Source organism: Theropithecus gelada, chromosome 15 (genome assembly GCF_003255815.1).
Source record: "Theropithecus gelada isolate Dixy chromosome 15, Tgel_1.0, whole genome shotgun sequence".
NCBI classification, from domain to species: Eukaryota; Metazoa; Chordata; class Mammalia; order Primates; family Cercopithecidae; genus Theropithecus; species Theropithecus gelada.
Genome location: NC_037683.1, coordinates 7573898 through 7595846, shown reverse-complemented (window position 1 = coordinate 7595846; position 21949 = coordinate 7573898). Strand labels below are relative to the sequence as shown.

General features: G+C 55.3%; 1 protein-coding gene across 1 annotated transcript; it reads right to left on the bottom strand.

Moving 5' to 3' along the window:
- Positions 1 to 2473: 2473 nt before the first annotated feature.
- Positions 2474 to 21108, bottom strand: FAM78A (family with sequence similarity 78 member A). Its single transcript, XM_025359665.1, has 2 exons — positions 20412 to 21108; positions 2474 to 5757 (listed from the first exon to the last, which is right to left on the bottom strand). Exons 1-2 carry the CDS (start codon positions 20732 to 20734, stop codon positions 5229 to 5231), a joined length of 852 nt encoding a protein of 283 aa, XP_025215450.1. The 5' UTR covers positions 20735 to 21108; the 3' UTR covers positions 2474 to 5228.
- Between the last annotated feature and the right edge of the window lie 841 nt (positions 21109 to 21949).

Sequence of the window (21949 nt, the reverse complement as noted above, 5' to 3'; positions counted from 1 at the left end):
TTGGTCAGGCTGGTCTCGAACTCTTGACCTCGTGATCCACCCGCCTTGGCCTCCCAAAGTGCTGGGATTACAAGCGTGAGCCACGGCGCCTGGCCAGGCCATCACCTTTTTTGCAGTTCCTGATGAGACCGTCTTCTTTAGAGCCCCAAGAGGGGCTTTCCTGGTTGGCCTCATGGCCCAGCCTACAGCAAGTCTCTGTCCCATTTCAAACAGCCCCAGAGCAGAAGGGGCTCTCCTGAGAAGTGACTTCGAAGGTGGGAGGTGGAGGTGTATGGGGTCGCTGTGCAGCTGCTTCTCCCAGACCCTGGATGTCTCAGGCAGGTGAGCCTCGCCTGGCCCAGACAGCTGGCTCTCTTAGGCCCGGATCCTGGAGAGGAACCCGTGACAGCTGGGCAGAGTCTACCGTCTGCCTCTTCTCCCAGTCTGGACTTCTAAATTTCACCTGCTGTCAGCTGGAGAGGCTAGAGGGCTTCCACTGTGTGACTAAATGCCACTTGGAATCCACTTTACTCACAACCCCCGTCCTTGTACATTTCCCTCTCGAAACTGTTACTCACAGATTCAGCTGCGTCTCCTGTCTCACTGCGCCTCTGCATGAAGGTTTTGTTCTCCTGAGCCCCTGAGCTTCTGAAACCCTGCTGTCAGGTTAGGCCTGCACCCCATTCCCTGTACACACACACACACACACCCCTTATGGTCTCTCATGGGCAGAGCTCAGGAGCCGACTCCACAAGCGAGAAGCCAAACCATGACAGTGAACTGCACCACCCGGAAGCCATCTGCATGGAGCGCGGCCAGCAATGCCTGTTATGCAATTTCCTGCTTTGCTGTCTCAGCCCCAGGAGGCAGGATGTGAGCGCAGTTGGTTTGCTGCAACGTGGAAAACCCACAGAAGACCCGAATTCTGATGCCCAGAGCGCATGGGGCCTCCCTGTCCCCATGGGGGTGCAGAGAAGCCACTGCCCACCCTGCATGATGAGCCTGTGCAGTGGGTGCAGCAGCCGGCCCCTCCTCAAAGGGAAAGAGATGGGCTCATTGTGGGCCAGAAAAAACTGACTGTCCCGAGACTTCCGGGGTGGGGAGGGGGGTGCACTTCCTGCCCGGGGCACCCAGGATTGGGGAGCAGAGGACTGGGACCTTCTCAGTAACAGTCACCAATGTTACTGGACACTGCACATGGCCCCACAGTCTCAGGCTCAAGACTGAGAGTGCGCCATGGCGAGAGGTGCTCTGTGGCCAGGGTTCGAATCCTGGCTCCGCCTTGCCCTAGCTGCATGGTCTCAGGCAGCTCCTTGGCGTCCACTCTCCCCGTTCCTTCGTCTGTGAAATGGGGGTGGCAGTAACACCTCCCTTGTGGGGTTGTCATGAGGATTCAATGAGTTCGCACCCAGAAAGAGAGTAGAACAGGGAGTTTCCACTGCATCCGCCAGTGGGCAGCTCCTCTGAAAATCTCCAGTTTCTTTTTCCTTTTTTTTTGAGACAGGGTCTCGCTCTGTCACCCAGGCTGGAGCACAGTGGCGCAATCTCAGCTCACTGCAGCCTCCACCTCCCGGGTTCCAGTGGTTCTCCTGCCTCAGCCTCCCAAGTAGCTGGGACTACAGGTGCCCGCCACCACACCGGGCTGATTTTTGTATTTTTAGTAGAGACGGGTTTTTGTCATGTTGGCCAGGCTGGTCTCAAACTCCTGACCTCAAGTGATCCACCCACCTTGGCTTCCCAGAGCACTGAGATTACAGGTGTGAGCTACCACACCTGGCCAAATCTCCATTTTCCATACAAAGTAAGTAGGGCTCAGAGGGGCTGAGTGTCATGCTGAAGCTCACATAAATGGCCTTGAGCCTGTAGTCTGCCTTCAGGGCCCACGGCCACTCCAGGACCTCCGGGGCCCCCACCCACGCTTACACAAGAAAGCGCCACTTATAAGATGGTATCCATTCAAGGCTGGGGCCTCACAGGACCCCTCGTCAGTTGCTGGCCGAGGGCAGGGCACGGAGCCCCTGTCCAGACACACTGTCCTGCCTGTCCACAGGAAGACACCTTTGCAGGCCCAAGTTAAGGGTCAACCTAAACATTAATTGCCCTTGACATAGGGCTACTGCCTTTCTGGGTGGCATGGCCTCCATCCTCACAAAAGAGAACCTGTTCGCCAAAAATCCAAGCTGCCCCCAATTCCTAGCTCTACCTCCAAGCCCACCACCCTCCAGGCAGGGCACTGGCAGGGGCACTTGTGGGTGCAAGGCTGAGACCGCAGGGCTGCTCTCGCCGGAGCTGGTGCTGTGAACAGAAGCAGCTGGAAGGAGCAGGCCTCAAAGGCTAGCTCCCTCCTCCCATTTCCCAGGTCCTGAGCACCAGGAGCCCAGCCTCAGCCCATCCTCCTGCCCCGCAAACACGTTCACCCCCGTAGCCAGCACCGCTGAGCCACCCACCCCAAAGTGAATCGCCACTTCAGAAACATCCAGGACCTAGCCAAGCCTACTTTAAAATTACATTTTATTTCTCTTTATGAATATTTGTTTTTTGTTTTTTATTAAAAAAAAAAAAAAAAAGGTTCATTTTACATCTTCTTCAAGAGTCTTGTGCCTCCTGGTAAGTGCATTGGTTTGTTTCACAGTACTCTCCACGACCAAGGATGGTTCTTATTGCTGGAAGGAGTGAGTGGATGTCCACGCCAGGGCAGGGCTGGGGGACATAAGAGGAATTGGGGCCCCAGCAGGAAGCCTGGGGCCTGTGCTCCAACATGAGCAAGGAGGCTGAGGGAGCAGACTGGGGCTTAGCTGAGTGTCTGTGGACAGACCTGCAGCCTCTCCAGGGTCTTCCCAGCCCTTCTTCAATGAGGAAGGAAGGGTGGAAAGAAGGGGCACAGGTGAAGGTGGGTCAGGGGGCAAGGTGGGCCGGGCATGCAGTGGGAGGGGTGCTGGCTCTTGCCTCGAGTGTTTGCTCACACTCAAGAAATGCAGATTTGGGGGTCCTTCACCCCCCAGCAGCTCAGGAAGCCCCTTTCCATTCCACTCTCCAGTCCCACTTCTGGGAAGAACCCGGCGGCCTGAGACCCGCTTCCTGAACCCCCAGGGTCCTGTCCCTGCTTTAGTGCAACGAAGACCTGAGTGGAGAAGTCTCCAGTGAATGAAGGCCGAGTCCCAGCCCCGTCCCCACCCGTCCTCAGACGTGCAGCTGGGACCCGCTGTTCCCCCAAGGCTACTGCCTTTCCGGGTGGCACGGCCTCCATCCTCACAAGAGAGAACCTGCAGTTTCTGTGGGGAGGTCCTGGCCCCCACCAGGGGCCCCCTGAGCACCGTGCCAGCCGGCAGCTCCAGCCCAGTGTGTCCCAGGACAGCCTCCTGGCACGAGCTGGGCCTGGAGACAGACGGCAGAGGCTGAACGGTCATTAAGCACCCCTTGAATAAACGCAGCAGCCCGTGGACAAAGGAGCGGGGCAGGGACCTCGGTGCCCACACCGTCCCACGCTGTCACGGAGACTCCTACAAGTGGCTCATCTGTAGCAGAAATTGATTATTTTTCTAAATGGACGGTTTTCTGTGCTTGATTATTATTAGGCTGAGTGTGGGCCCCGGGCGGGTAGCTGTGTGTTTGGCAAGCTGGAAGGAACATGGCTTCAGTGGGATGTCCCCTAATAGCCCCTGCAAGTGGCCGCAAGGCAGACACTGCCCAGAACCCTTGCACAATGGGTCAGGACTAAGTAAGCCCTGGGGCTCCGATAACCTGGGACCAAGGGAGGGCAGGTCCCAGGGATGGGCTTCCAGACGTCTGTCCTCACCTGTCACTCTCCACTGTGCCAGCCCAGCCTCCAGAGTGGCTCTGACCCCTCTCTACCATGAGCCCACCCAGGCCTCCCAGCCCTTGGCCTGGATTCACTTCTTTGAGGACAGGAAGCAGGGGCTCGGCCGACTGCCTCCCAAGACTTCCCTAGAGCTCAGGTGACTTCTACCGCCATCAGTGTGGCACCCAGAGCCTGACTGCACCATCCCGCTGCCCCGAAGGCCTGGGAGGGGCGCCCCTGAGAATGAGCCCTGTCTTGGCCCTTTTACAGTACACCAGGGGCTGGCCAGCCACAGGGGCCGGGGCCCACCTGATTCAAGTCTTAAAATGCCCTGCAAGAAGGGATGTGAAGGCCTTCCTTACCTTTGAGACTAACACTGAGGCTGTGTGTCGGCGGTCCGGGCGGCTGGCCCCCAGGCATTTGGGACCAGTGTGGATGGAGAAGGAAACCACCACACACCTGGAGGAAGGGCCAGGGACTCCACTGGGGGTGGGTCCTGAGGACTAAGAGGGTGAAAATTCCCTGGGCTCACAGCAGCCTCCCTCTCTCCTCCTAGAGCCGCCCAAAGGAAGTTAAGGCTGCTGGGAAGAGAGGGGAGAAGAGGCCAGGCCGCTGGCAGAGCCACCCCCTGGCCAGAGCTCACAGCCCCTCTCCGCCAGTGCTGGGATGAGACCTGGGGGTGGAGGGAGAGAAGGGGCTGTTCAGGCGGAATCTGCCTGTGGTTTTGTTTCTGCCAAAAAGAAACAGTGAGCAGCTGGTTTCAGGTCTAAACGCCCATCCTCACCCTTCTCCCAAGACAATCGGGAAGAAGGGCTCAAGAGACCCTCACAGGCGACCCCACCCCTCCCTCCACCTCTGGCAGAAGAGGAAAAGTCCGGTAGAAAAGAGATCCTGCTTTCTTTCTCCAATTGGTTTTCTTCCTTTAAATTCAGCTTAAGGCAAAAGTTTGGCAAAGCAAGTCTACATAAGGCCGCATGACAGAGGGCAGGGGGACCCGGGGGGGAAGGCCGGCCAGCGCCACAAATCGGCAGCAGTGCGGATCTGTCTCTTTGATCGGGGGCCGGAGCTTCCCTCCTAATTGGCTCCTCCTCCTCCTGCCCCTGAACCCCCATAAGAGGAGTTTTTTTAAAAAACGGAAAAAGCAGTGTTTCAGGGAATCTGTTACGGGTGAGTGACTGAAGCTGTGAGCAAAAGGAGAGGCAAGGAGACCAGAGGTGACCCTGAGGGCGCACGTGGGGTCTGTCTGTCCCGCTTAGGTCTCCCCCCTCCCTGAAAGGAAGCAGGTGCGGAGCGCCGGGGAGGCCTTCCCGGGGGGCCTCAGCACAGTGAGATCCGCCCGCTGGAGAGGGTAGAATGGTCATATCTTGCTGAATGACTGAAGAGTGAGTCTGAGTTTTGTTTTCAGCGGTATTATTATTTGCGAGTCTAACCTAGCGGGTGGCCCTGGCTGTCACCGGTGCTTGGGCGGGATCACCACCAGCGGCTGCCCGTACTTGGGCCGCCACATGAGGACCTGGGCGTCGTTGGCATTGGGCTTGACCAGGGCGCTGGGCGGGATGGGTTCATTCTTGCTTAGGATTTTGGGCTGGTCCTGGGCAATGGGCTCCCGCAGCCGGGCGCGCTGGCCCAGAGGCCGGTTGGGGTTCACCTCGATGCTGAGCTGCATGCGCCAGTGGAGCGTCTGCAGGATGATCATGTCGTTGGTGGAGGTGTTGGTGGCCACCAGCCAGGTGGTGAAGCTCTGGTCCCGGTAGATGTTGGTGAGCTTGGCCACGTTGCTCTCGCTGACGGGCACGGCCCACGTGACGCTGGGGTAAAAGTTGTCGTTCATGCTGATGATGAACTTGGAGTCTCTCTTGGTGGGGCCCACGATGGTGCAGGTCTCCGTGGTGTTGCCGTACCAGGGGTAGTTCACCCCATCAGAGTCGCTGATGGCTTGGATCTTGCCCTCCTGGAGGTCGGGGAGCTCCCAGCTGGACCTGAGGACAAGGAAGGCCGGTTCACTCACTCGGTCACTCAAGGAGGGCTTTCTGTATCTCCCTGGTAGGCCAGGGGCTGTCCCAGGCCCTGAGGATGGAACGGACCCAGCAGACCACCCGGTCCCCTTTGACATTCTGGGGGCAGGGGGTCAGACAACAGCTGGGAGTATCACTGTCATCACTATCGCTGTTATAATCATAACCCTCGGACAGAAAAAGGTGGCCAGCCTGGCCCAAGTTGCTCTTGGGACATACAGGATCCCACACTCCCATGTGGCCGTGGATACAGTAGCACCTGGGAGCCCACCCCAGGCTGTAGGGGACCCCTTAATTTAACATTACAGGCTTGGCCGGGCGCGGTGGCTCACGCCTGTAATCCCAGCACTTTGGGAGGCCGAGGCGGGCGGATCACAAGGTCAGGAGATCGAGACCACAGTGAAACCCCGTCTCTACTAAAAATACAAAAAATTAGCCGGGCGCGGTGGTGGGCGCCTGTAGTCCCAGCTACTCAGGAGGCTGAGGCAGGAGAATGGCGTGAACCCGGGAGGCGGAGCTTGCAGTGAGCCGAGATCGCGCCACTGCACTCCAGCCTGGGCGACAGCGCGAGACTCCGTCTCAAAAAAAAAAAAACATTACAGGCTCACAGACAATCTTCTCCATGCAACCCCACGCTGCAGATACAGAAAGCAAAGGGGTGGGCTGGGGGTGGACAGTGATGCTACCTTTCCCAAAGGACATTTGGCCAAGTGGTGGAGCCTGGGACCCGGGCACCCGTTTCCACCAAGGCACCTGTAACAGGGAAGCTCAGGACAGCCTGCGCCCACTGTGCCTTCTGCTCACCTATGTGCACAGCGGGTACTCCCAGGAACAAGTTACTGCTAAAAATACACTCCTGGCCAGGCATGGTGGCTCACGCCTGTAATCCCAGCACTTTGGGAGGCTGAGGCAGGCGGATCACTTAAGGTTAGGAGTTCAAGACCAGCCTGGCCAACATGGTGAACCCTCCTCTCTGCTAAAAATACAAAAATTCACTTTGGGAAGCCAAGGCGGGCGGATCATGAGGTCAGAAGTTTGAGAACAGCCTGGCCAAAATGGTGAAACCCCGTCTCTACTAAAAAAAAATACAAAAAATTAATCAAGCATGGTGGCACATGTCTGTAGTCCCAACTATTCAGGAGGCTGAGGCAGGAGAATCACCTGAACCCAGGAGGCAGAGGTTGCAGTGAGCCGAGATCATGCCATGCACTCCAGCCTGGGCAACAGAGTGAGAGTCTGTCTCAAAAAAATAATAATAATAATAATTAGTGGGTCATGGTGGCAGACGCCTGTAATCCTGTAATCAGGAGGCTGAGGTAGGAGAATTGCTTGAACCTGAGACGCTGGGTTTGCAGTGAGCTGAGATTGTGCCACTGCACTCCAGCCTGGGTGACACAGTGAGATTGTCTCAAAAAAAAGCATTCCCAACTCGACACAGTGGCTCATACCTGTAACCCCAGCACTTTGGGAGGCCGAGGCTGGCCAACACAGCGAGACTCTACCTTTAAAAAAAAAAAAAAAAAAAAAAAGCATTCCTGTTCCTAGAATTAATCACAATAGCCAAAAGGTAGAATCGATCCAAGTGTCCAACGACAGATAAATGGATAAACAAAATGTGCTATATACATACAATGGAATGTTCTTCAGCCTTCAGAAGGACGGACGTTCCAACACAGGCTACAACACAGATCAACCTTGAGGACATTACGTTGAGTGAAATAAGCCAGCCAAAAAAAAAAAACATACTGTGGGATTCCACTTATGTGAAGTCCCTAGTGTTGTCAAATTCATAGAGACAGAAAGTAGAATGGAGGTTGCCAGGGGCTGGGAGAAAGAGGAACGGAAAGTTGACGTTTCTTGGGGACGAAGTTTCAGTTTTGCAAGATGAAAAGAGTTCTGGGCTGGGCGCTGTGGCTCACACCTGTAATCCCAGCACTTTGGGAGGCCAAGGCGGGCAGATCACCTGAGGTCAGGAGTTCAAGACCAGCCTGGACAACATGGTGAAACCCCGTCTCTACTAAAAGCACAAAAATTAGCCGGGCATGGTGGTGGGTGCCTATAATCCCAGCTAGTCGGGAGGCTGAGGCAGGAGAATCGCTTGAACCTGGGAGGCGGAGGTTGCAGTGAGCCGAGATCATGCCACTGCACTCCAGCCTGGGGGACAGAGCCAGACCCTGTCTTTAAAAAATAATTAAAATAAAATAAAATGGTAAATTTTATAAAATGTTACATAGAGTTTACTATAATTTAAAAAATGCATTCCCCTACTTACACATCATATAATGTTAGCAGTTAGCAAACTTGGGGCCGCTATAGGAGGAATGATTAGGAACATGATTTTGCCAATTTTCCTGTTCATCTCATTGAAAAGCTCACTCATTAGAGTAACACCTGCTTAATGGGCATCTCCTGCCCAGCCCCTGAGCACCCCAGACTCAGGGAACCTGGAGGAAGCTCAGACAACCTCACTGTCTGGAAGTACCCAGTAATTCCAAAGATCTGGGGGGACCCACAGCAGCAGGCAGGATGACAACGGGTGAGCCTGCTTATTCACTCCCCTGCACGGATGAAGAAGCGAGTCAGAGCCTCTTTGCCCACTGGGGGCCGGGTCTCCTATTTCAGAAGGAAACGTCCACTCTGTCCTCACCCAGTGCTTACACTTGTTTGGAACAGATTCCCGTTTTTTTGGTTTTTCAGGGCAGAAAGCAAACTTGCATAAGGAACCCTGCTTTGGCCTTGCCCCCTTTCATTTGCAAAGAGCTGAAGGCCTAGTTTGGAGGAGTGAGGCTGAGCAGCAGAACAGCCCTCCTCTTCCTGACCCCAGCCTTGGGGTTTCCTTTCCTTTCTGCAGTCTTGAAACTCCCAGGCCCTGGCTCAGACACAGGCAGGTGAGGAGCCTCCTGGACTGGCAGACAGCACTGCGTCATGCGGGCCAGGGCCAAATCGTCACCAGGCTGTATGGATTCTCCCCACCTGGGGGTGCTGGGGATGCGTAGCTCAGGGGCACCTGCGGCAGCCCAGGGTCTACTGTTAGCCCCAGCTGCTCGCACTGTGGTCCAGTCACAGACGCGCGGATCCTCCACCGTCTCATCAGCAGCCCACGGACAATCCGCCGACATCTGCCTGCCAGGTTTTTGTGATGATTAAATGTATTGATACTCACTGCCTGGTCCAACCAACAGCAGTCAGTGGACGCTTCTGGAGACACTTTGAGGGTGGCATGAGCAGTTAGAGGTGTGCCTCTCCCAGACCAGGTAGCCCTGATTTGACCTCAAGCCTTTTCTGACCTTTCATTATTATTATTTTTTTTTTTTGAGACGGAGTCTCATTCTCTCAGGCTGGAGTGCAGTGGTGAGATCTCTGCTCACTGGAGCCTCGGCCTCCCAGGTCCAAGTGATTCTTCTGCCTCAGCCTCCTGAGTAGGTAGGACCACAGGCACCCACCACCATGCTCAGCTAATTTTATATTTTTAGTGGAGACGGGGTTTCACCATGTTGGCCAGGCTGGTCTCAAGCTCCTGACCTCAGGTGATCCGCCTGCCTTGGCCTCCCGAAGTGTCCGGGATTACAGGCGTGAGCCACCGCCCCAGCCGAATTATTTTTATATGAACTTGTTTCTCTTCTCTATAAAATTGCTATTCAGTTTTTTAATGCTTTTTGCCCACCATTCTTTTGATGACAGATTTTATTGGTATTTTTCTACTTACTGGGGATTTAAACATTCTAATTCTATTCTTTTAGTAGTTGTCCTTGAAATTTTCCCATTATTTTTGACTTAAAAGTCTAAAGTTAAGCAATATCTTAACCACCTTTCTCCTTTTTTTTGAGACAGTTTCACTCTTGCTGCCCGGGCTGGAGTGCAGTGGCATGATCTCAGCTCACTGCAACCTCTGCCTCCCGGGTTCAAGCAATTCTCCTGCCTCAGCTTCCCAAGTAGCTGAGATTACAGGCATGTGCCACTATGCCCGACTAATTTTTTTTTTTTTTTTTTTTTTTGAGACAGAGTCTTGCTCTGTCGCCCAGGCTGGGGTGCAGTGGCCGGATCTCAGCTCACTGCAAGCTCCGCCTCCCGGGTTTAGACCATTCTCCTGCCTCAGCCTCCCGAGTAGCTGGGACTACAGGCGCCCGCCACCTCGCCCGGCTAGTTTTTTGTATTTTTTTAGTAGAGACGGGGTTTCACCGTGTTAGCCAGGATGGTCTCGATCTCCTGACCTCGTGATCCGCCCGTCTCGGCCTCCCAAAGTGCTGGGATTACAGGCTTGAGCCACCGCGCCCGGCCCGACTAATTATTTAGTAGAGATGGGGTTTCACCATGTAAGGTTGGTCTCGAGCTCCTGACATCAGGTAACCCACCCACCTCAGCCTCCCACAGTGCTGTGATTACAGGCGTGAGCCACCATGCCCGGCCTAATTTTTATATATTTTTTAGCAGAGATGGAGTTTCACCATGTTGGCCAGGCTGGTCTCAAACCCCTGACCTCAGGTGATTGCCCACCTTGGCCTCCCAAAGTGCTGGGATTACAGGCGTGAGCCACCACGCCCGGCTGTAAACAACCTGAGATTTTCAATGCGGTTAACAGCAGAGCCTTGAACCATGCTCGCGGCCTTTCTGAGTGCAGGCCCCGGGTAGCTGTCCAGTCTAGGAGCCCAGCAGGCCGTTCACCTCCATGGCTGTGGGCAGGGGCAGGCAGGGCCACCTGTCACAATCCCATCCTCCTAGTGACCCCAAAGGACAAGCAGGCAAGTCCAGGCTGGAACCCAGGATTCAGAATGCTTCCTGGGCTGAAGTGGCTTCCTCAGCCTCCCGCAGTATCCCTGTCTTGAGTCCCATCGTCACCCACCCAACAAACATCTGCAGGGCACCTGCTTGGCACCACATGCCAAGGTACCACACGCCATGAAGCCCTGAAAGGGGTGGACAGAGCTACTGGCCTGGCCAGCAATGGGGGAGGCCTGTGTCTCCGGGACACAGCGCCATCCCGGACTCTCCCTTGCCCCTCCAGGCTGTGCCCCTTCTCCTCCTCTGCCTCCACCCCGGCCTTACCCTTCCCTGGTCTCCCAGCCTCCTGCAATCTGTTCCCCTCCCAGAAGCAGCCTGAGCGATCTTCTAAAAACACAAATCCGATGGCATGGCTCCAACCCTGTTAAACCGGCCATGACTCCCCATGCCCTTAAAACCGACGCAATTGAAGCCTAGAGCCCTGTGTGCGTGCACACATGCACATGTCCACACACGTGCGTGTACACACACGTCCTCCCTGGGCTCCAGGACCCCAGCCATTCTCAGCTGCTGCAGTGGGCCATGCTCCTCCCTCTCAGGGCCTTCTACCGGGAGAAGCGTCATCCTCCCGGTATTCAATGCCACTGGATCTCATCCCACTGCCCTGTGGCCTGTTCATGACGGTGATTAAATACTGATGCACTCATTTGCTACCAGTCTCTTTCCCAGACAGACCACGAGGCCGTGCGGGCAGGGCCAGGCCTGCCTCACCCATCACCACATATCTGGGATGTATCACAGCACCTGGCCCAGCTTCAGGCACCATCAATGTCTGTGGCCAGGATCAATGGCTGTCAGTACACGCTGGGTCTCCCCCAAAGCCCACAGGGCATCTCTGTGAGGAGTCCTGGGCCCCCAAAGTTGCTCTGACCTTCTGCTTATCCTGCAGGGCTGCAGCTGCAAGAGCCTCTTGCTGGACGGTCTCCTTAGCAAGTGCTGACAGCAGGTACCACTCCCTGAGCACACGGGCTGCACCGAGCACCACACCTCCCTGGGGCTGGGGCTGTGGGGTGCATTTCACGGAGGAGACTTAGGGCAGTTAGAGGCCAGGTCTGAGGTCACACAGCTGGGAAGTCACTGGGCCAAGGTCCCCAATCTGACCCAGCTCTTACCCCACCAGCCTCTAATGGAACCTAAGTGATCCTCCCACCTCAGCCTCCCAAGCTGCTGAGATGAGCCACCGTGCCCGACCTAATCAGCTTTTAAAAGAATCAACTATGAGAGTCTGAGGCTGGAGGGTGGGGTATTGCTTGAATCCACGACGTCAAGACCAGCCAGGGCAACAAAGCAAGAGACTCTCGTCTATACAAAAAACTTAAAAATTAGCCAGGCATGGTGGTGCGTCCCTATACTCCCAGCTACTCGGGAAGCTAAGGTGGGAGGATTGCGCGAGCCCAGGAGGTCAAGGCTGCAGTGAACTAGGATTGCCCCACAGCACTCCAGCCTGGACAACAGAGTGAGACCCTGTCTCTAAAAGAAAAAAAGTCAACGAAATTTAGAAACACCTTTGAAATAGCAGGTTGGATATGCTATATATACAGATATATGTTCTAATAGGCATGAAATATGTTGCATTAAAACAAAATTTAGCCTTAACCTTAAATGATTGACTCAAATATTATTCCACCTCCTACAAGCGGCTCACATTGGGCACCTTAAGAAACACCTTTACAGATAAAGACTTGAGGCTCCAGGGCAAGGGCCTGCCCATGCCACATAGTCTCCTGCTCAGCCCTGGTTTCAGCCCCTCACACGGGCCCAGCAGGAAGTTAGGAATTATTTTACCTACCCCCCAACGGTATGGATTTTATGATCTGATAAAATTTGCAGAAAGTACTCATTCTGTAAAAACGTTGCAATTTTTCAGAAATGATTGCCCAAGAACCCCCATTCCATACTGGACAGGCATCCTGGCTTCCTGACTTCCCCCCGTGCTGCTGCCCCCTTGGGCTGTCCCCACCACCACCAGATCACCAGGCCGTGCTCTCCCAGTCTCCCCAACACCTGTTCACCAGGTGAGGGAAGGGCTGGAGGTCTCGCCTCCCACAGGGCCTGCCCGCGGGGATTCCCCCACCACAACAAACCCCATTCCTCCTGGGACCCAGACACCTTCTCCCTGCCAACCCCACCCCTCTTAACCCAGGCACAGCAGTGGATCACTGGGATTTAACACGAGGAGGAAAGACCAACAGAGCCTGTTTAATTTTAGTTATAGGCCGGGCGCGGTGGCTCAAGCCTGTAATCCCAGCACTTTGGGAGGCCAAGACGGGCAGATCATGAGGTCAGGAGATCGAGACCATCCTGGCTAACCCGGTGAAACCCCGTCTCTACTAAAAAATACAAAAAACTAGCCGGGCGAGGTGGCAGGCGCCTGTAGTCCCAGCTACTCGGGAGGCTGAGGCAGGAGAATGGTGTAAACCCGTGAGGCGGAGCTTGCAGTGAGCTGAGATCCGGCCACTGCACTCCTGCCCGGGCGACAGAGTGAGACTCTGTCTCAAAAAAAAAAAAAAAAAATTTTTAGTTATAAAAGAAGTACTTTTAGGCCGGGTGCGGTGGCTCATGCCTGTAATTCCAGAACTATGGAAGCCAGAGGAGGGCGGATTGCTTGAGGTCAGGAGTTCAAGATCAGCCTGACCAACATGGTGAAACCCCGTCTCTACTAAAAATACAAAAATTAGCCAAGGACAGTGGCGCCCGCCTGTAATCTCAGCTACTCAGGAGGTTGAGGCAGGAGAATCGCTTGAACCCGGGAGGCGGAGGTTGCAATGAGCCGAGATCGCACCACTGCACTTCAGCCTAGGCAACAAGAGTGAAACTTCGTTGCAAAAAAAAAAACAGCATATCAAGTGAAAACTGAAACCTACCTCCCCATGCGCCCCTCCCCGTGTGCCCCTGTTGTACTCCGGTAAACATCCTTTGGGACCTTGCTCTCTGCATACACACAGGATATACTCCCAACTTCAGTATTTTCTTTTTAACAAAAATGGGTTGCTACCCTACATATTGTTTGATAACTTTAAACAAAAATGTAACAACAATGTACCATTTCCCCACGTGGGAGTATCCATAGCTCTACCTTGTCTTCAGGGCCTGTAGCCCTGCCTCAGAGTCTGCACTGCAGACAGACCATAATTTCACCCCCTCTTGAGGGACCCTTGAGTTGTTCCTGGTTTTTTGCTATTAGGAGCCGTGCAGGAGTTAACATCCTTACTTGTGCATTTTTTCCTTTTTTTAAGACAGTCTCGCTCTGTTGCCCAGGCTGGAGTGCAGTGGCATGATCTCGGCTCACTGTAACCTCCACCTCCTGGGTTCAAGCAATTCTCAGCCTTCTGAGCAGCTCGGATGACAGGCGTGCACCACCACACCCCACTAAGTTTTGTATTTGTAGTAGAGACAGGGTTTCGCCATGTTGGTCAGGCTGGTCTCGAACTCCTGACCTCAGATGATTCGCCTGCCTCAGCCTCCCAAAATGCTGGCATTATAGGCGTGAGCCACCGCGCCCGGCCCATGTACATCTTTATGTGCTGCTTCCCCGTTCACATGATCATTAACTCACTTGTTCAGTAGATTATTTTTTTGGACGCCTCCAATATGCAGGCCCTGAGCTAGGGGCACAAAGTTTCTGTAAGGGACTCTAAAAGTACAGGCTGGGCACCATGGTTCACGCCTGTAATCCCAGGACTTTGGGAGGCTGAGGCAGGTGGATCACTTGAGGTCAGGAATTCGAGACTAGCCTGGTCAGCATGGTGAAACCCCGTCTCTACTAAAAATATGTTAAAAAGAAAAAAAACCCAGGTGTGGTGGCAGGCACCTGTAATCCCAGCTACTCGGGAGGCAGAGACAAGAGAATCGCTTGAACCCGGGAGGCGGAGCTTGCAGTGAGCTGAGATCCGGCCACTGCACTCCAGCCTGGGCGACAGAGCGAGACTCCGTCTCAAAAAAAACAAAAAAAAAAAATGTACAACCACCGAGCTGAAGGGCTTGCACATGTGGACGGTAACAGACACAGCCAGGCTCACCTCTCAGCATCCTCGCCTGCCTCAACTGTCCTCCCACAAACAACAGGTGAAGACGCTCCCCTCCCCCGAACACTGTGCACCACTGATCTTTTTCATTGCACCCAACTCTGATCAGCAAAACAAAGGATGTCAGTATGTAACTTGTCATTTCCCTGATTACTACGGCTGTTGAGTGGCGCCTCGCACGTCTCCAATGTTTGTTTCCAGTGCTTGGACGGTGGATGAGGGCTGCAGCGATCCCTTGGCCGGGGCTGGTCCTGGGGGAGCTCTCTCTCGGCTGGGTCATCCCCCCTACTTCCTCCCACCCCAAAGCCTTGAAACAAGGACTTCCCTCTCCCACCCACCCCGCCCTCGCCTCCGCCAGGGCCCAGCAGATGGGGGAGGCCGCCTTCCGGTTACACAGAGGAAGCCTCCTCCTCAATTGTTCTTTGCACAACTGACGCTCAGGCCCCGGCTTCAGGAAGAGGCCACGTGGTCAACAGGGACATTCCTCCATGGCCTGTCCCCAGATCTGCTGGCGCTGAGCAAGACTGCTCAGGCAACCAGCTTCAGGTCTTAGACGCTGTGACCACATCATAAAACGAGGCCTTCCTGAGTTCCTGGGGAGGACACTGGGAGATGGCAGGTGGGAAGGCGCCCGAGGTAGCCATTCTCAGGGTCATCCTAGCAGGGCTGGGTGGCACCCAGCAGTCCCTCCACCCCTGCCCTGTCCTTTCCCACTAGACTTTTTTTTTTTTTTTTTTTTTTGAGATGGGGTCTCACTCTGTAGCCCCGGCTGCAGGGCAGTGGCGCGATCACAGCTCACTTGCAGCCCTGACCTCCCCAGGCTGAGGTGATCCTCCCACCTCAGCCTCTCAAGTAGCTGGGACTAGAGGCATGTGTCACCGTATCTGGCTAATTTTTTGTAGGCACAGGGTTTCATTGTGTTGTCCAGGCTGGCTACTGGCCTTTTTTTTTTTTTTTTCTGAGATGGAGTCTCACTCTGTCGCCCAGGCTGGAGTGCAGTGGTGCGATCTCGGCTACTGCAAGCTCCGCCTCTCAGGTTCGTGCCGTTCTCCTGCCTCAGCCTCCCGAGTAGTTGGGACTACAGGTGCCCGCCACCACACCCGGCTAATTTTTTGTATTTTTAGTAGAGACGGGGTTTCACCATGTTAGCCAGGATGGTCTCGATGTCCTGACCTCGTGATCCGCCAGCCTCGGCCTCCCAAAGTGCTGGGATTACAGGTGTGAGCCACCGCGCCCGGCCCCACTGGCCTTTCGTAACACAGTGACAGCATTCATGCTATAGACAGACAGATATAGACATGCTGGTATCTGAAACCCAGGAGAAGGGATAATGTAACAACAGCAACAAGACAGCCACCTTTCCACTGACTTTGACAGGCACCGCATAATGAGTAAGACATTGTCAGTATCATGATTCATAGCTGTGGTATGGACGGCTACCATATATTGAGTGCCTGGTATATGTGAGGTGCTGGGTTAAGCTCTTATCATCACAACCCTATGAGGGAGAACTCATATTCCCATTTCATAGACAGGAACAGTGAGGCTTGGAAAGGTTAAGAGGCTGGCCCAAGGGTTGGGAGCTGGGGTTCACACCTTGCTACACATGGGCATGGAGCAGTGTCCCCATCAACCCAAAGAAACCCTTTCCATCTGAGCTGCTCCCCCTCCTCCCCACCCAGTCTGCCCTTTGGCAGACTCCAGAGCCATAAACTGCCCCTGGCCTTGGCCTTGGCCATGGGCGTGGCTGTGGGCCAGGTTCCCAGGGGGCTCCAGAGAAGGGCAAACCAGGGACAACGTGGAACTTCTCCCACACAGGCGAGAAATTGTGACTTGTCACTTAGAAGACTCTGTGCCAGCTGACAGGTGGCAGTTGAGGAATTGCGGGGGCCGGGCTGTGGAGGCAGGTGTCTCCAACAATTTGGAGAAGGGGGGGGTTGGCTTTTAAAGTGATGTGGGTTGGACCCAAAGCCATATAGAATCCTCTCATGCTGGCACAGAGAAACTCACTCTTTTCCAGCTCTGTCTGTAAAAGTCAGGGTATTATTGAGATGGTGTGTGTTTTTTTTGTTGTTGTTTTGTTTTGTTTTTTTTAATTGTTCCATTTCAAATGTTTCAAACCCAGAATGTCATTCTAAAAAGTGATCCTCCTGGTTTAGGGATTAATTTTAAGCAGGGATAACGTTTGGGGGTATGACGGATTTCGGTTAAGTATCTGGAATTAACATTTTGGATACAAGTCCATTTGTAAAGAATGAAAGCCCTAACCTAGCTCTCGTTACGTGGCTGTCCCTTCCCCGGGCCACTAAAGCACAGGGCCTGGGTTTCATTTTAAGGATGTGAATTGTCTGGGTCAAGTCCAGCGGTCCTCCACTAGGTGTGATTTCATAGCCCCTCCTGGGGACATCGGGCCCTCCCTGGGGACATTACTGACTGTCACAGCTTGCGGGGATGTGCTCCTGGCATGCAGTGGGTAGAGGCCAGGGATGCTGCTCAGCCCCCTACCCATGCACAGGACACCCCCCACCAGGACAAAGAATTACCTGATCCTGGGCCAGGCAGAGCAGAGGGACAATTCTGGGCCGGTTGGGGTTCCTGGTCACCCCAACCACTGTTCCCTTTCCTTCATGCCACAAGGCTTAAAAACTTGGAAAATGGAAGGCCTGGGGCAGGGGAGACAGGAAGGGGGTTTTAAATCCCACCTAAGGCTCACGCCTGTAATCCCAGCCCTTTGGGAGCTGAGGCAGGCAGATCATCCGAGGTGAGGAGTTCGAGACCATCCTGGCCAACATGGGGAAACCCCGTCTCTACAAAAAATATAAAACTTAGCTGGGCATGATGGTGTGTGCTTATAATCCCAGCTACTCTGGAAGCTGGAGCAAGAGAATCACTTGAAGCCGGGAGGCAGAGGTTGCAGTGAGCCAAGATTGGCACCACTGCATTCCCACCTGGGGGACAAGAATAAGACTGTCTCAAAAAGTAAATAAATAAATAAAAATTAAAATAAAAAAAAAATAACTAAATCCCACCTAAATGCTTCTATTTCCATTCAGCAAGGAGCTAAAGTAAGGCCACATCCTGGCCTTCTCCATGAGCCCTTCAAGGGACTCTCTTCTCTGGCCACTCAGCCCATTAGGCTGATTCTGTTGATTACTAATAAGTACTCGGCAGCCTCCTCCTCTACGTCTCAGCTACAGGACAGCCACCCATACTGGCCTCTCGCTGAATCCTCACAGCAGCCTACGAGAAGTTCTCACCCTCATGGACAGACACGGAATGGAAGTCCGGGGGCTGCCTGGCCAAGGCCTTAGGAGCCAGGGCACGTGGACCCTTCTGCCCAACTGCTCCAAGCCACCCCTCCCAGGGAGCCTCCGACTGCACCCTGTCCCTGGGGCTGGTCCCTGTGTATCCCAACTGGGATGACACAGCCAGTGCACCCAGGGAGAATGAGCTGGGTGGGACACAGAGGCTCCCTGCAGCGAAAGAGGAGTCCCGAGAACGAGAGGGAGCAAAGAGAAACGTCAGGGGCAGAGGGAGAGCAAGGAAAATGGTCTGGAGCCACTTTAAAACGCAAGCTGTTCATGCCTTACACTGCTTTAAAAAGTTTTACACTCAGGAAGTGGGCCCTACGTGACAAAGACTCAGCCTGGGGAGAAGATTCACTACACAGTGTGGCTGACATCTGTCCTAATTCTGCAGTTTTAGCCACTCACGTCTGATAGAATAACAGTAACAGTGACAACACCGCTAAGGACGATCCCCATCCCATTACTGCCTGCAGTGAGGATTCACCACGAGCTTGGCGCAGGGCTGACTGCATGGCAAATTTGGTTGGCTTGAGTGATTCTCACAAGAAGCCATGGGGAAGGGGTTATCGCCAGCCCCATTTTGCAGATGTGTAAACTGAGGCTCAGAGCAGTAAAGGGACTTGCCGAGGGTCACATCCTGGGAAGTGGCAGAGCCTGGCCTCCCGCCCACATCTGCCTAAGAAGGCATGAGGCTCTTCCAACCAGGAAGTGAGGACTAGCACAGGGAGGGCAAACCTGCCTCAGTTCCCAGTCTCAGGCCTGGCTCCAGCCACATCACCCTCACCTACTCAGGGTCACCAGATGGAGAACAAGTCTTAGTCAAGACATCGGAAGCCCGGGTGCACAGAAGGGGAAGCTGAGGCTTGGAGTCTGTACCTTGGGTCAGGCCTGTGGCCTCCCCACCACACGTTGCACCAACCTCATTAGAATACAGTCCCGACGAGTGCTCAAGTCTTTCCAAGTTCAGAAGACGACACTTGCTTCCCAACCCCTTCTAGGGAATCAACTAGGCTTAGCCCAAAACCGCGAGGAAGACTTTTGTTTCTACAACTGTCCCGGATGCCTTCAAAGCCCGAGGAGGTTTATGGGCTTAAGGGTTCTTAGAAAAGGTCCTCACTGCATAACTAAGAATCATGTTTCCCTGCTTAGAATAGAAAGGCAGCCCCCGGCCTGAACTGGATTACTAGCTGCTCTTGAGACGCAAAAGGCTTGGCACAGATACCAGGCTGGTGGAGACGGCCGGTGAGAGCCTCTGCATGTGCTCCCCATGCACCTCTTTGGGATGGTCACAGTCACACGCTGGATTTAAGGGTTACTGTGATCCTCATGTTTCCTTTAGAACTTTGGAGTCATTAAGTAGAGAAGCCACCAGACTTGGTGTCCCGCCATCCTCCACCCCTCTCATTTACAGGTGGCCCACGGGGTTCTTAAATCTGTGATAAGTTCCAACTCCTGGGGAAATTCTCTTTTCCCCACTTGCAAAACAGGGAAGTGAAGCTGCACAGGGTAGACGCTGAGAGGGGCTCTGGGAGTGTCCGCGGCCAGTCAGGGGGCCGCATGGGTGGGCTACCCACCAGGGCCTGCCTAGCCCTCCTCATGCTCAGAAACAGCTATTTTCACCACCACTGTCTTAGGGTGAACCTTCAGGTGAAGTCACTCTCCCACCTCTGCCTAAATGCAGCTCTTTCCACCCCGGGGACGGCCTTCTCTGGGGTCAGGAAGCAGGCCAGGAAAGGAGCCCCAGGGCCCCAGGGTCCTCACCGGGACCCCCAATACCCTAGGCACACTCTGGAGACGGGGCTTCGGGGCTGCAGGAGAGGCTCCTCTTTGCTGTTGCTGTTAGGGCCTCCCGGGGGGAACACTGGACTTGCCTGCGTAAAGTGGCCTTCTGCCTTGGAGACAGAAGGCGCTACACTGTGAAGAAATCGGGCTTCTAAAACTAACTGTGCTCTCAAACACAGTGCCGTTTGGAATAGCGAAGCACTCCCCCAGGTCCTCGCACGCACTCGCACTCGTATAAGCCAGAGAGATAATTGAGGCCCAATCGCAAAGCCCTGAACACACCGGTCTGGGAGTTGCAGAGTGCCTGAGTGTCTGCCATGGGCCCCCACAGGGCCAGAGGCCTGGAGGGCAGCCCTCCAGCCTCTCTGGTGACCCCTGATGGCACTAACACTCCTCAGGCGGACGGCACGCTTGCTCTGCCAGGAAACACTGGGAGTAATGTTCCTCTGCTTTCTCGGCATCTTGCAAGGAAGGAGACAGGAACCCCGGGGAAACAGTGGCAGGGTAGGGTGCAGAACTGTGACTCCAATCTAGATCCACAGGGAAACTCTTCAGGGAGACACCGGGCCAAGGAGGCCACCTGCATACCTGCCTAAAGCTTCTCTCTGGCCTGGGTCCTGTCTCCATGGTATCTCCACCTTCCCCACTATGGGCCGCCCCTCACCAGGCCTCCAAGCTCGGCCATCCCTAGCAGTTCCCAGAGCTGGCTCTCCGCCATACTCACATGCCCTGCTCGCCGTACTGGTTGTAGAACTCCATGTGGCTGCACGCCTGGATCCAGCCAACTATCCAAGTCTCCTTCTTGGGGATGGGAGGCATGACCACCTGGGCCGAGGCCCGGAAGTGGGGTGTCCGGTAGCGGAGCACCACGCTGGAGGACTCATCAATGCTGGTGGGGACGGGGTCGATGGAGGCTTTCACATCAATCACCGTGATCCCTTCCCGGAAGACTCTGGCTTTACCTCCGATGCTCTGAATACAGCCCATGGCACACAGGAGCGCTCTGATCTCCAGGGAAGGCCAGCAGTCACAGAGAAAACCAGGCATTGAAAGGACGGAGGCTGCAGGACCCAGGGCAGACGGCGCTGCTCTCCAATCTCAACTCTCAAGACCGATATCCATAGGATAGAAAAGTCACTGAGTAGAGGGGGGGTCGCATATATCACTACCTCGGCCTGTTTATAAATAAGGATTCTGCTGCATTTCACGAGCCCTGGGCTCGCTCTTCTTCTCCTCGCAGTGGACAAAAATCACCGATATTCTTTGGGTTAAAAAAAGAAAAGTTTGTAGTTTAATGAATAATTATGTCGTTCTGACATCCGGCCCTTCTGTGCCTCATACGCGGGGACGGCAGCTCGCAGACTCTCCCTCAAGTCTTCGGAGGAAGCAGGCGAGCGCCGGCAGACTCATAAATAAGGAAGGCTCCGTCCCCGTGCGGTCGCGCCACCCTCGCTGCAGAAGCCTGACTTCCTGCCCTCCGGCCTTCCGCACGCGCTCCCTCCTGGCCCCGCACCCGCACCCGCCCGGCGCAGCCGAATCAATTGCAGAGCAGTTTCTGTCCACCGGCCGAGGTCCCGGCGCCCTCGGGGCAAGCGCCGACCCGCGGCTTCCAGGAGGCGAGCTCAGGGCTCGGGCCGCTCGCCGGTGTCGGGGGAGCGCGGCGCGGGTCCCCGTCGGCGCCCACTCGCGGGCGCCGGCCGGACGTCCCCACGCGGGCACGCCGCGTCCCCTCGCCGCTGTCGCCGCCGGCCGCCGTGCAGGGTCCCGGGGCTGCGCTCCAGCCGCCGCCGCCTGCTTCGCCACGGCCGCCGAGGACCTGGTGGGAGGTGGAAGGGACAGCGCGTCAAGGCCCGCCTCAAAGTTGAGCCGAACTTTGCTGCTGGGGGCTCGCGGGGGCGGCGATGCGTGTACGCTGGGCGCGGGCTGCGGAGCTGACGGCGCAGCTCTGGGCGGTCTCCCCGGAGGCGGCGGCCCCCGCCCCCTGCGCCCGCCCCGTCAGTGGCGACCGCACGACCGCGCGCACCAGCGAATAATAGCCGCCCGTGACATCTCCGCTGATACCGTCCCTGCCGGGGACGGGGTGGGGGGCGAGCGGCTGTCGCTGCAGGGGGCGATGAGCACTTGCCCTGCGCTGTCCCCACCACCGCGCCGCCAGCGCCAGGTGCCCCTTCCCCACCCCGTCCCTCCGGCCCCTTGGGCACAGCGCCACCCACCAGGGCCGTCGGATCCGGCGGGCACCCCTTTCCCTGCTGGGGTCCCCCG

Coding starts and splice junctions, on each gene's coding strand:
- FAM78A (XM_025359665.1), bottom strand. CDS start 20,734: ATGCCTGGTTTTCTCTGTGACTGCTGGCCTTCCCTGGAGATCAGAGCG. Junction 5,758..20,411: donor CAGTACGGCGAGCAGGGCAT/GTGAGTATGGCG, acceptor CCTTGTCCTCAG/GTCCAGCTGGGAGCTCCCCG.